Source organism: Amphiura filiformis, chromosome 11 (genome assembly GCF_039555335.1).
Source record: "Amphiura filiformis chromosome 11, Afil_fr2py, whole genome shotgun sequence".
In the NCBI taxonomy this organism is placed as follows: Eukaryota; Metazoa; Echinodermata; class Ophiuroidea; order Amphilepidida; family Amphiuridae; genus Amphiura; species Amphiura filiformis.
In genome coordinates this window covers 3,928,815-3,943,804 of record NC_092638.1, presented here as the reverse complement: position 1 = coordinate 3,943,804, position 14,990 = coordinate 3,928,815, and the positions used below count along the sequence as shown (strand labels likewise).

The 14,990-nt window shown below is 36.2% G+C and overlaps 1 protein-coding gene across 2 annotated transcripts; it reads right to left on the bottom strand.

The window, feature by feature from the left end:
• Nucleotides 1–1,808: 1,808 nt before the first annotated feature.
• On the bottom strand, nucleotides 1,809–7,082 carry LOC140164236 (IgGFc-binding protein-like). 2 transcript variants are annotated; one of them, XM_072187494.1, is made up of 4 exons: nucleotides 6,935–7,082; nucleotides 5,254–6,510; nucleotides 3,765–3,872; nucleotides 1,809–2,780 (listed from the first exon to the last, which is right to left on the bottom strand). In XM_072187494.1, the coding sequence occupies exons 1-3, from the start codon at nucleotides 6,981–6,983 to the stop codon at nucleotides 3,790–3,792; spliced, it is 1,389 nt and encodes a 462-aa protein (XP_072043595.1). In that variant the 5' UTR covers nucleotides 6,984–7,082; the 3' UTR covers nucleotides 1,809–2,780; nucleotides 3,765–3,789. The 2 variants fall into 2 exon arrangements, with proteins under 2 accessions (XP_072043595.1, XP_072043596.1); XM_072187495.1 differs by lacking the exon at nucleotides 1,809–2,780 and having other exon boundaries at nucleotides 3,764–3,872.
• Between the last annotated feature and the right edge of the window lie 7,908 nt (nucleotides 7,083–14,990).

Genomic DNA, 14,990 nt, shown 5'->3' with positions numbered 1-14,990 from the left:
AAAACTTCATTGTTGGTTTAGGATGACACTCTGGTTTCATAGGGGTAAAAATTTGCGTCGATTTAGGCGTTGTGGCAAATTGTTCGTTTATCTGCAAGGAATCAGAAAATGAATACTTTTGCATATCTATTGCTGTGTTAACCTACTAATAGGCGGATAAAATGGCCAAGGGCCGTTGGCTTGCCCTAGGCCACTGTGAATTGTTAACTTTCATGGCACATAACACGAAAACGCACATTTCTAGATACAGACTTGACATTATTTTTTTCCGAAAAATTCCAAGACTAGTCTGGAAAGGTTCTGCATAAACCACACGGGCTAAGTATTAATTGGGTGTGTCGTGAGATGGTGTAAAATAATTGTTTGACAGAAAATGTGCACTCCATGAGTGTAAGTATACATATAAATGGTGCTCATAATGTAGTGAATTTGCCTAAAATGGCGGATTGAAGGTGGCTGAATATGAGCTTCGTGGGACAAAAATTCGACCTTTATGCAACATTGTTCTGTTATTATCAAATGTGTTGGTGTTTCAGGTGATATTTCATAAACTTCGTCAGCAGTTGGGATTCGTTAGAGCTCAAGTGCAATAAGCTCAAGTTTCTGAAAATGGGAGGTGCTTAAAAATATGACTCTTAAAAGTTGCAGTACTCAGAAAGTTTCAATGGCCCCTGAGGTCAAATGTTATAAGCTTGCGGTACACCAACTGCGCGGATTCCTGGCTGTTCAATGAATTGAGGCTGTTTTTTGTGTACAGTAAGTTTATATCATCTGGTGCTAGGGGAAATTCAAATTTTCTGAGTACGTACCGCGTTTAAGAGCCATATTTTAAAGCTCCTTAAACTTTCAAAGCTGGTACATTAAAAGTTCATTTCAGTTCTGCCGAACACTTAATGGTATTTAGGTTCAGTAAATATAATCTCAAACCTCAATAAATAATAATAACATGATAATATCAGAACAATGTTGCCCAAATTAAAAATGTTACCCCAACAAAACTCAAATTCAGTCTCCTTAAATCCGCCATTAGCACCATAATGTAAACTAATTGTGGGATAGGCTTTTACGACGGGAATTCATAACAATTAGTGGGTTTTTAGCGGGTTCGCCGTCGGATAAGTTTAGAACTGTCAAGCTTTCGTCAGGAGTAGCTCTGACTTCTTCAGGACAAAGTAAACTCATGAAATGCAAACTTTTCTATCAAAAATACCCCACACCCCAATTTATATTTAGCCAGTGCGGTTTATGCAGATCTCTTTTTAATATTTCAGTTATGTCGTTTTTCTGACATATTTAATCTATTTTTTTTACAATAGTCAAAATCAGTATGGAATAAAATCATGTTTCAAAGAGATGTTTAATTATTTCCGGATTTGTCATAAAATATATATAAGGCATCACCTCTTATGCTATTTTCTAACAAAAGTGCATTTATTTATGTCTTCACTTTATGTACTTGATCGAATTCATTTACTTGTTAGTTTTCACTTTATAATACTTGATAGAATTCATTTACTTGTTAGTCTTCACTTTATATACTTGATCGAATTCATTTACTTGTTAGTCTTCACTTTATATACTTGATCGAATTCATTTACTTGTTAGTCTTCACTTTATATACTTGATCGAATTCATTTACTTGTTAGTCTTCACTTTATATACTTGATCGAATTCATTTACTTGTTAGTCTTCACTTTATATACTTGATCGAATTCATTTACTTGTTAGTCTTCACTTTATATACTTGATCGAATTCATTTACTTGTTAGTCGTCACTTTATATACTTGATCGAATTCATTTACTTGTTAGTCTTCACTTTATATACTTGATCGAATTCATTTACTTGTTAGTCTTCACTTTATATACTTGATCGAATTCATTTACTTGTTAGTCTTCACTTTATATACTTGATCGAATTCATTTACTTGTTAGTCTTCACTTTATATACTTGATCGAATTCATTTACTTGTTAGTCTTCACTTTATATACTTGATCGAATTCATTTACTTGTTAGTCTTCACTTTATATACTTGATCGAATTCATTTACTTGTTAGTCTTCACTTTATATACTTGATCGAATTCATTTACTTGTTAGTCTTCACTTTATATACTTGATCGAATTCATCACTAGACAAAAAGATCCGTTTTCTTTTAATATATCATTAAATTGCCTCAAATAAGTCATGCGGACTATAGACGAATCCAATTTCACGCATTCCTACACCTCAATGGCAGCCATAACTGGGTCCCCGACAAGGCAATCCCACCAGAAATGTAAAATGATGCGTCTTTGGCGGGAATATTAAACTGCACTCCATCACCCGTGTTACACGTAGACAAAAGAATGATGAAGTTTACAAAACAATACAATATAACATCGATTTTAAGCGGGTTTTAATCCACCCAATTGGGCAGTCACAACACTAGTTTGGTGCGCCCGGGGACCCAGTAATGGCCAGCTAAATCCTGACCATGACTTGGTTCCTTGGATTCGTCTATAAACATGTCTCCTTCAGCTTCTATTATTTTAATATAATAAAAATTCGGTTCCTGAATAAAAATATAGTAGCCCCATTGTAGTGACCTAAGTTTGCAATATCTTCGTATAGCCCTTGGTAGTTTGATACATCCCTATCATCTCCTATGCTTTCATAACTCGCATTGTCAAGTGGCAATCCTATATCGTCGTATTGTTCCTCCACTGGAATATTTATATCTTGCACCATGGGTGGTAGGTGAGTAGAGTAGGCAGATATTACTTGATCTGGTTTCTTGTTCCTAAAATAAATAAATAAATAATATAAATAAATAAATAAATAAATAAATAAATAAATAAATAAATAAATAAATAAATAAATAAATAAATAAATAAATAAATAAAGTTAAAAAAAATTTTTTTTTAAATAAATAAATAAATAAATAAATAAATAAATAAATAAATAAATAAATAAATAAATAAATAAATAAATAAACATTTTTACTGGATTAAATTCTTACACACACATGGTGATGATTTTGATATTTTTAATATCTTTTCGGTATATCTGTCCCAGCAAACACAAAACATTTTTAAAACGTATCATAGGCTTAGGAACCGGGGGTTCGGACACCCCCAGGTTAGCCCACCAAAAGTTTTTTCAAGTTTCAGCCCCCAAATGTTGAAAATCTTCCTTAGCCAATGCGTATCGTCGTATCTAAACGGTTTATATTTTGGGTTTTTGGTTTTGGTAGAAACGTTTTAATAACATTAGATGTCGGGTTATATAAAGGTCATGAAAACATTTTTAAAACGCTTTGCATGAAAACACACTACAACAACATTTAAAAATATTTTTGCAAACATTTTTCCCCAAATATTTCGTCAACACTTAAATAACATTATGTTAGAATATTTTGCAGTAAGTTTTAAATTTTTTTTTTGATGTTATGAAAACGTTTTGTACCATTTAACCCGACAGTTAAACGTTTTTCGGCAACCATGTTAGAATATTTTGCAGTAAGTTTTCAAAAAATGTTTTTGAATGTTATGAAAACGTTTTATACCCTTTATATAACCCGACATTTAAATGATTTTCAGTAAACTTTTTAACCTTTTGCGAATAATGTCGGAAACGTTTTGTGTTTATAGCGGGAATACCAGGTCAACTATCAGGTCGACAATAAATAAGTTGATCTTCAAGGTATTGTGTAAAGCTATGTTGAAATATGAGATTGCAGAAACTTGCAGAAACTTGCAGAAAATGATGAAACTCATTTTCATACCTTCTACTGTACATCACAATGGCTATTACAGCAATGTCAGAAAAACGGAAACTGCAACGGCAACTACATTAACTACACTGATGGTCGATGTTCTTGACGAAGAATTTTCTGAGAATGGTAATAAAAAGATCGTGAAAATTAGGTTTAATACTTATGTAGAAATGACTGAAGCTGTATTAAAGAATGTACGACTTGACTTGAGTTAACGATAGAAATCCATGAAAAGATTCACCAACAGCCCACCAGCCCACTTCCGTGTAACGCAGTTGGTGGCAGGATATCCCTCGACCAGATACATAGTCGTGAGTTCCGCCTGTTCCTTTTTCCTCTTTCAATATATATGACTCGTGTATTAATCATGTCTAATACTCATTATATTGAAACCAGGGGCGTAGCCAGCTTTCTTGGTCGGGGGGGGCAAACAAATTTCAGGGGCACAGCTGAAAAAAATTGCAGTTGCAACATGAAATATCTGTTTTTGGAGAGACTGTACATGTTTTCGAGCTTCCAAAAAAGGCTTTATTGTGGCGATATGCGTACGCGCGCATCAAAATTTTTGTATTTTACACTATTTTGGCCCATGATCGGGGTGAATTTTGATGAAAAAGGGGCTCCTTGCCCTTTTTCTTTTCCTTTGCCCTTTGGTCAGAGGGGCACTTTTTTCTTTCATTTTTGCCAGGGGGGATAGTCTGCCCCCTGCTGGCTACGCTACTGATTGAAACGCCAGAAAGTATTATGTGAATTGCGTGACCACAATATTTTGATATCAATCTATGCAGTTTTCTATTTCACAGGGAATGGACACCAGAATGTGAACCGGAAGTGAAAATGCAAAGGACATGGCTATTATCCAAAGTTTTGTTTAACAATGTAGTTTTGAGTGCTACATGTAGGGCCGGTGAATTACACCAAATTGACATTATGTATTCACGTACCACGTCCGTGTACCAAAAATAATCAACTGTCACTTGTTAACGTACCACGTCCAATTACGAAAAATCAATCAACACATGTTCATGTATATGGCTACGTACGAAAACTAATTAACTGTCACGCGTTCACATACCACGTCCAATTACGAAAAACTAATCAACTGTCACGCCTTCACGTACCATGTCCACATACGAAAAACTAATCAACTGTCACGCGTTCACGTACCACGGCCAGGTACGAAACTAATCAACTGTCACGCGTTCACGTACCAAATCCACGTACAACTAATCAACTATCAAGGATAATTAATTAACTGTCACGCGTTCATGTACCACATCCAATAACGAAAAACTAATCAACACGCGTTCACATACCACGTGAAAAACGAAAAACTAATCAACATCACGCGCTCAGGTACCATATCCAATTACGAAAAAATAATCAACCGTCTCACTATTATACTCTAAATCACATATACTTAGGCTTACCCTTCATCTTAAGAAATCAGCATTCAATACATAACAAATAGGCCTAAACAGTAAGTTTATACCTGTACCTGTAGTAATGGATGAGTCTACGTCGCTTTCATTGTTTAGGCCCACGTTGTACCCAGCTACATATCCATAGCCCTGAAATTCGGCAAACCCGTAGACGATTACCAGGAACGAAGCTGAAGGATGGGTGACTGTATGGAATCCTGTAGTGATGTTCGTGCGAATAACGCAAAATGCACCATCAAATGTTTGCAATAAACTGCTGTTGTGGACATTCAAAGGCAGGCCATCCAGGTAAAATGAATAAATGTTGCCACATTCTGATGTTATTGAAATATAGTATTGCTGATTTCTATTCGCTAATGTTGCAACTGGAAATGTCACGTTGTGATAAAAGGCTTGAATTGGTGGAAGCAACACCATAAATGGATCCCCAACATTATCAGTATGATACCCCTTCGCGTATTGACAAACTATTATAGGTTTATCTGCCAACACCGTTATCAAGTCCTCTGATGTCATTGCGTTACCTTCATAAAACTCTCCAGTTGACAGAGAAACATTTACTCCCGATATAGTTACGTTTGTCACATCGGATGACGTAGCTACTACGCGGTATACAAATCCCGAGGTTCGTCCAAGGAATGGAGCGAGTATGTAGTGATGTCCCAGTGCGCTGACTGGAGGGATATTTTCCATAAGATAATCAATAGAAGGAATGGGATCATCGCTAGATACTGAAGAAGACGGGTGTCCTGACATTACTGATACCGGCTTGTTCGCGTTGATTAGCATACCAGTAACGTCCATACTATTACTGTCAGCAACGAATTGATAGGATTCATACTGCTTCAAAGATATTGAGAATTTTGTCTGTCCTTTAATTAACACGGTTGTCTGGTCTTCAATTGCGGTTACTGCAAATTCCGAATTATACTCATAAGTTGGCGCATATCCTACTGCCACATAGTTCTTCCCCAAGGCTGTAGCCGGAAGAACTAAAAATCCATCAGCAAACCCAACACCTGTATAATACCCGTGAATTGTAACAGGTTCTCCTGCATGTATAACAACAGCCTTATTTGTTTTAATACTGATTCTGGTTGTTATAGCAGCCTCTTCAGGAAGATCGATGGTAGCACCCTGATCTCGTGTCACGTGTACAAGATGTGTAAATCTAATTCCAGGAACCGATACGGTTACTGTAACTGGGTCATTCAGTTGAGTTGAGATGAACACGCTAGGAATACCTCCACCAATGTTGTACGGGAAGCTGAATATGAACGTTGTCCCGAAAGCACCATTTTGTCCATACACACCTTTCATCATTGAAAAGAAAATCAAAATGGGAAGAAAATAATGATCATGAGTTATTTTAACGGTGGCTGAGTGCCTCATACCTCCCCTTTACCCGATGAAAATTGTGATATTGGTATCTGAAGAAAGCTTGTGGTATATGTTGTTGCCAATAACCTCGTAAGATATTTTTGACCTGAGCGATTATACTCAATGATGGTATACAACAGTGTTAACTGTTCTATGGGCCATCGTGGTACACGTTTTTATCCAGCGATGTAACTTAACTTGGAATCAGATGGTTTTCTGTATATTTGTCAGTGATATTAAACTATATAAAATGTTTAAAAAAAATGTATACACCTAGTCACTACACTAAAGTAAAAGCGTTCAGTAATGAAATAAGGCTCATAAAACGTCTTTATTAAATTATTTTGTCAAAGTTACCTGTTGTGCTGTATGAAGCGAAGACTAACAGAAGCAGAAGAGACGTCATTCTGGACACAGTTCCTTTTTCATATATATATTAGAGAGCATGAGAGTAAATGTTGACTGTCTTAATAATTATGGACGACTTGTATGAATCGTGTAAGCACCAGCTAATAGTAGTGTATTCTTATTTATTACGTAGGCAAGAGGACATGAACCCGGGCATGACGGTCTACCGGAACTTGCCGGAAGATATACTTCAATATACAAAACGTCATCATTATATATGCTTGATATAGTGAAATTGTTAATACTTTTTCATTACTGTCTAAATAGGAATTTTATCTTCAAAAGTGTAATCTTGCTTTATTGTTATCAATGATTGCTGTTCACGCACAATACATTACATACGTGTCCTAACTGAACATCCGGACTGTTATTGTAAATAGAGACGAATTTCATATATAGTCTCTTCCTTTCTTCATCTGAATCTCTCTGACTAGAGGAATGATATTTTGGTATTAGGTTTAACAAGATTTGAACAATTTTGAAACTTGATATCTATAGTAAGTTTGAATACATGTTTCGCACAAGTTGATTTTTCTAGATATTTAGTGCGTTCATATTATGAGGTCCTGTTTATAAATTAATTGTGAAAACGTAATTTAGGGTGCCCTTTGTTTTTTGCTTACCTTTCTGTGTGTTTGAAGCTAAATAATCATGGCCTAAGAATATTTTTCCTGTGCATGAATGTCACATGGGAGACTTATACTAGGATGTTTGGCTGTCATATCTAAGTCTAGTATCCCTATACCTGGAAGTCCGACACGAAAGGCAGGCACCCGCCACAAAATCATTACTTGTGAGTTTGAGCAACTTTATGCGCGAATGGACCAGTCAAAGGTCAACTCAGAGTCAAATTTTGAACTTGCTCAAATTGTGTTAAAAACCACACCACTGTATCCCTCCTCTCACCTTAAGGATTCAGAAAAAGTATAGTTTGACCCATCTGCCACGTTCTTGAGCAAAAAGGTCAAAGCCGTCTTAAATTGTTTTTCATGTAAACAAGTCAATTAAATAAGGAATAATTCTCACCATATAGAATGTTTCGTTTATCAAGGTTTGACCTTTTTGCTTAATACCCAAGATTGGTATGTCGCAGATATGTCATACTATACATTTTTTTGAATCCTTCAGATGAGAGGAATACTTTGGTATGAGTTTTAACCAAATTTGAGCAAGTTTGAAATTTAACCCCTGTGTTCAAGTGTGTTGACCTTTAATTGGCCCTTACGTTTCTGCCTTTCGTCAAAAACACTAATTTGTAGAGGCATAATGCTTATAGATGGACTTCTGCTATAATTATGCACTTAGAAGAGAGTTTCTGCACATGAAAGTACATGGTATAAATTATATTTAGGCATGTTGGGGATCTGTCCCGTAGTGACGGCTAGAGGTCACGAAAGGATACAAATCTGAAATTATTTGTTTGATCACAACATTTACTGTATAGTTTGTGCTATCTACGACGTATAGTTATAGTAGTTATAGAGTTATTCTACGAAAACATCATGTATAGAGGGTAAGAATGTCAAGGGTCATCATTGCCTTAATTCTCATTACAGGCCATTGTGGGTCGTTGACCTCCATTGCACATAACACTAAAAACGAACATTTCTTTATGGCATGTACTATAGCTTTCTCAATTCTTATGCCTGTAAACAAACGATTTGGCACCATGTTCGCAAAAATTTGAGTAAGGTAAAATATTTACCCCGTTCAATTAAAAATGTGCCATTTGACTCAAAAATGAAGATGTTTTGAATAACATATCTCATGATATCTGTAACGATAGGTCACATATAGTATAAACTATATGCATTTGTTTTAATCCTTGTGATCAGATGAATAATTTTGGTGTGTACCTTTGAACGAGATCGGAGCATTTTCAATTTTTTACCCCTGTATTACCTTTTGTGACCTTTAGCTGTCACTAGGCGTCAAATCCAAAATGCTTGTAAACATGGCTGATACGGTAGGCCACTGGTTTAAATAAAAGTTCTGGAAACAACAGGAATTGGTTTGGTGATGAATTTATTTCTTCTTACTGGTGCAGATAACATAAAGATAATTTGTAATATAAACTCCGGAGAACAGAAATGATAAAACAACCAGAGCAAAAGCTCCGTGTTACAACCCCATGTTGATGTGTCTGTGATATGAGATAGAGTGAACCTCCCTGAGCACGCGCTACAGATTTTATCGGAAGTTCGCCAGCATCAGCCCACACAAATCCTGAACTGTGATTGGTCAAGATTGCATTTCTATTGTTCCTAATGAAAGACTCGGAATGATTCGGCAATAGCCGTTTATGAAAGGAATCGGAATCCGAAATCGTGAATTTCAACAAGAATGTCTTACAAAAAAGTAAGACTCCCGCATCAACATTCTGTACTGTTACATAAGTCCCCTTCCTCCAAGATGATGTCCTCATCCATCGTATATCAGTGGGTTGTATGTAACAAGCAGTATGCTGTAAAAATTGTTTTTCCTCTGGTTGTTTTAAACTCTGAAAAAATTTATTAAATATTAATCATTTGACTCAATGTCAGCTTCCTTTTCACTCCATTACCATCTGGTCTATAAATAACCCTCTCATTTTTCCTTTTAACAATTTATAAAGTCAAATCCTTTAACGAATAATTTCCATTCTTAAAACCATCAACTTACATTAACATTGTATTCACTTCCTTTTCCAAATCCTTTTAATTTAACTGCCACCTCATTATTATAATTTCATTACAATTGCAATTTCATTATAATTTCATTCTTCTAATATGATTAATTCATATTTTCTTCACATTAATTTACATGTGTTAATTTTTACCTTCACATAACATGTATAACATCAAACATTGAAACATAATTAAATAATTTTACATTCTATCTCTTGCCCATGACAGACAAAATTAATAATTTCCCTTCATTTATGCTCAATTATTCTTAATTAAATTGCTTTTTGTGTTTCTCATGGGTACATCTTATTACTATTGAGCATAAAATTCAAAATTTCAAAGTAATATTCCCCGCATTATGATATTACTTCAAAAATCATAATGTTAATTTCTTTGGAGGTTTCACCAATCTGCCCGATCGAGTGTGTACAACACTTTGAGGATTCCCAGAACTAGACTGTCTATTACTTTGAGCAAAATTCCGTGCAGTCTGTAAAGCTACTCTTTTATCTTGTGAAAGATGTTGCAAATTCGATCTTAGAGATTGAGGTGATTTACTTGGACTAGATTCTGACACATGTCTTACTCTTCTATTGTCATGAACTACTTTAGGTTTCTCTCTGCGCATTCGTCTCAGGTGTGACTGAGTGACCTGTTTTGGATCATTAGATCTGTTCTCTTGTTCATGACTAATTTGTTTTTGAACACATGTTTCAGAATTGTTCAAGCTTTTGTAAGCTGGTTTTAGCCTATTATAATGCATTATTCTTGTCTTTGACGCTGGAGTTGATACATCTAAAAGCTGATAATTTAAGTTATCATTGAATCTTTGTATTACTTCATATGGTCCCATCCATCGGGAAGTGAGTTTGGATCGTACACTACCTGGATTTGTAACAAATACTTTATCTCGAATTTCATATGGTTTTGATATATATATATTTTTCTTATCATATTGCTGCTTTTGCTTCTTTTTAGCTTCCCAATTAGATTGTCGCACCATACTTGCAGCAGCATTGTATTTGTTACACATTTGACGCACCTTTGTTTGCGTTTTGTTTTCATTGTGTTCAGGTTGTTGATATGATCCAAACATTACTTCACAAGGCAACCTCGTTAGTCTTGCATGTAACAATTAGAAAGGGCTATATCCTGTTGATGAATGAACTGTAGTGTTGTATGAAAATTCTAAATATGGAATAAACTCATCCCAGTCCCTCACAGAATTTGAGGTCAAACTTTTCACTAATTGTGATCGAATTGTACGCATCATTCTCTCTGCTTGGCCGTCACCTTCTGGATGTCCAGGAGTTGTTCTAGATTTTTCAATTCCTAACTTTTTACAAAAAGCTTGAGTAACTTGTGCTTCAAATTGCACACCCTGATCACTGTGTATTCTTTCAGGTATAGAATGTTGTCGAATGTAATTGACAAACATACAATTCTATTTTCAAGATTTCTCAATGTGTTAGGGATATTAACGCATGGATGATAACAAACAAACTTAAGTTAAATCCTGATAAAACAGAGTTTTTTGTTATGTCATCTTCTCATCATAAATCCCGGTTGCAGGATGTCACCTTCAATATTGGTGATGATATCATTTCTCAATCATCCAATGTGCGAAACTTGGGTTTTATTTTTGATAACCAATTGAATATGGACAAACATATAACTAACCTGAGCCAAACCATCAACTGGCAAATACGCAATCTGTACAGAATCCGAAAGTATATCGATCAAGACACATGTGCCAATATTGTCAGAGCCATGATTTTATCCCGCCTGGACTACTGTAATGTTTTGTTCAACAATATTGCGCAAAAGGATCTTGATCGATTACAACGGCTCCAGAATAAATGTGCCCGCTTAGTCTTCTTGTCGCCGAGACGCACTTCCATCAGTCCCCTGTTGAAAGAACTTCATTGGCTTCGTATAAAGGAACGCATTACTTTCAAAACTCTGCTTTATATATACAAGTCACTGAATGGGCTGTGTATAAAGGAACGCATACTGTATCAGCTTTTTGATCATGTAATGGGTACATATTCACATATTTGGTAAAGTAATCTGTGATGACTAACAAATATCTGTTTCCCAAAGAAGTTAAACCAAATTCCAAAATATCTACAGCTACTATCTCAAATGGTCTGGTAGCAATCACTGATTTCAAAAGAGCTTTGAATTTTGGTATTGGATTTCTATCTTTTTGACAAGCAACACATGATTTGCAGAACTCCGAAATGTCCCTATACATCAAAGGCCAAAAATATAATTGCAACGCTTTTTGCACTGTCTTTTGCACATCATAATGACCCGAAAATGTTGAACCATGTATTTGAGGTAGTATTTGTGGAACTAAAGCAGTTGGAATTACTGCCTGGTAAATAGGTGATTGACCCAAAGACTTGTATTTCCTCCATAGAATATCATCTTTAATTATCAAGTGTTTGAACACTCTTCTAAATTTCAATAATCTTGGTTTACCTTTTACTTTGGACTTACAAGGATATGAATTTGTTTGTATCCATGACATTACTTCAGAAATTTCTTCATCTTGACCCTGCATTTCTTTTAGTTTTGCTTATCAGTATTTAGAGAGAATATACCATCATCTTGTATGGAAGAAATTGAATCCAGACTTGCTCCCACTGTATCATTTTGTTTGTCATTCTCATTTTGCAAGTTTTCAGACTCCCTTTCTTCCCTTTCAGATGTCCCTTTCACATATTGATTTGATTTAGATTTCTTTTGTATTGTCCCTGGGTTCTTATCCCTTCCAACATCACTTGCTATTTCACTGGGTTCAGATTTTCTTCTAGACAATGCATCTGCATTCGTATTTGAAATGCCTGGCTTGTAGATTATTGACCAATCCAAAGGATAAATTTCTACTCCCCATCTTGCTCGTTTACCTGATGGATCATTATCTAATGGCATTTTTCTCAAACCTACTAAGGGTTTGTGGTCAGTATAAATTGTGAACTCAGTGAAATGCAAATAATGCTTAAAGTGACGTATTGACCATACTATAGCCCATAACTCGCGATCATAAGTGGACCACTTTCTTTCAGAGGCGGTTAAAGAATGACTTGCATATGCTACTACATATTCTTTGTTGTCTTTGGATTTTTGTGCTAATACTGAACCTATAGCAAATCCGCTAGCATCCACATACAATTTGAACGGTTGCTCATAGTCTGGATAAATCAAAATAGGAGGTGAGATCAATGCCTGACGTAATGTTCGAAATGCATGCTCACATTCTTCATTCCACTCAAAAGAAACCCCCTTTTGGATCAAATTCAATAAAGGTTGTGCAATTTTGGCATAGTTCTTGATATATCTTAATACTAATAACGGCGTGTCCGTCCGTCCGTCCGTCCGCGCGCTATCGCGTTCGCGTCCGTGCGGTTCGCGTCCACGCGGTGTACTATCGCGTGCTCGCGGTGCGCTATCGCGGAGTATCAACGGGAGTGTGCGAGGAGTACAGTGTGACTAACAGATGCATCTCATCGGACCAATATTATAAGTCAGGGCAGGTATATGGGTAACGGGTTTTGGTAATTAGAAATAGGCCTATCACGAGAAGCGCCCGACCCGAGAACCGCGAAATCTAGTCTCCTATAAAGTCCTGTCAATCCTAACCAGCCTCTAAGTCCAGTGATATCTTTTGGTTGTGGCCAATTTTTCACCTTTGCTATGTTTGTTGGATCAGGTTTTATGCCTTCCCTTGAAACGACATGTCCCAAAAAGGTTACTTCTTTGCAAAATAACTGACATTTGTCTGGTCTAACTTTCAACTCAGCCTTTCGTAATCGTTCAAAAACATCCCTCATATTGGCCATTTTCTGATTGAAAGTTTTCCCATATATAATGACATCATCAATAAAGAAACAAACTTTGGTCCAGTGCATTCCCTGAAATACAAGTTCCATCAGGCGCTGGAAAGTGGCACTGCTATTTTGTAAACCCATAGGCATTACTTTCCATCTATACAAGCCATCCCCGTTGAAAAACTTGTGATATCTCTATCACTAGGTTCCATCTCAACCTGCCAAAATCCACTGGCCAAATCCAAAGTACTAAAATATGAATTCCCAATTAATGCATCTAAAGAATCATCTATGCTTGGCAAACTGTGTGAATCTTTTTAAGATATTTTGTTTGTGGCTCGGAAGTCAACGACCAAGCGAAATTGCACAGAGTTATCAGGAGTTTTCTTTCTCACTAGGAGCGCGGGTGCTGCAAAACTAGAATTTGAGGGTTCTATTAAATCATCTTCCAACAAATCATCTATCTTTTCCCTCATAATTTCCCTTTGTTTTGGTGGTACCCGATACAATCGCGATTTGGGTGGTTCTGATGTGGTTAAATCAATTTTGTGCTTTACTAGGCTTGTTCGGGAGGGCGAGTTAGCGCAGTGGTAATTCCCTCGCTTTGCACCACTGATGTCCCGGGTTCAAGCCCTGGCGCGGCCCAAGGACTCATGTGCACTTGGTTTATCACGATCCATGCTCGCTCTCGCAGGTTTTCTCCGGGATCTCCGCGTTCCTCCTGCTTTCAAAATCGGTGATTAGTTGTTTCGTTATCAAAAACTTCCTTCATCCAATGGAATTTGGGGAGCTGCAGAAAATGGGTGGATGTTACAATCTAAGTGCGGATAGGTTTGCGCCGGGTTCGGCTGCAACTAGCCTAGTTGATGCGATCTGATTGTGATGATTCACCACGCAGCGAAATTACAGCGCTTTGAATCCTCTGGAAAAACGCTATATAAATTTCGAAATTTATTTATTTTTATGCATAATCAAGAGAGTGTTTGCACAATACATCATCAAATTCATCCAAAAGTCCTTGAACTTGAAATCTCTGCTCATCATTCAAGTCAGATTCAGATAGATCAACTGGTGGAAATGGTAAATGGTTTACCTCTATGTTTTGGCTCATTTTGAAAAGAATTTGCATGTTTTTATGGAACCGAGTGTATATCATGAAAAGTCTGATTTTGTAATGTTTCAGTTTCACATGTTCTTTCTAAAATTTGATACACTTCACCACTTTGTTCATAATACAGAATAATAATATCCCATTGGGCTGTCTACATATAAATGAACATCATCACTTGATAAATTCATAATTAATACGGGTATTATTCCATCATTAGACCTAGTAGCTACATTTGCAACCAAAATACTTTCATGAATGTGAGAATCTGCTTCAAAAATCCCTTCATAATAATGCTAGATACTCCCATGTCAGAATTATCACCATCTACTAGTTTTAGAGGTATTATCATCTCAGAGTTTGCAGGTACTATCAACGTTTCTGCCACCAACGCA

Excerpts from the sequence above, each read along its gene's own strand:
- LOC140164236 (XM_072187494.1), bottom strand. The coding sequence starts at position 6,983 with ATGACGTCTCTTCTGCTTCTGTTAGTCTTCGCTTCATACAGCACAACA. Across the intron at positions 6,511-6,934 it reads CGCTTCATACAGCACAACAG|GTGTGTATGGACAAAATGGT; the intron begins GTAACTTTGACA and ends CAATGATGAAAG. Across the intron at positions 3,873-5,253 it reads AGACTCATCCATTACTACAG|AAAATTCTTCGTCAAGAACA; the intron begins GTACAGGTATAA and ends TACCATTCTCAG.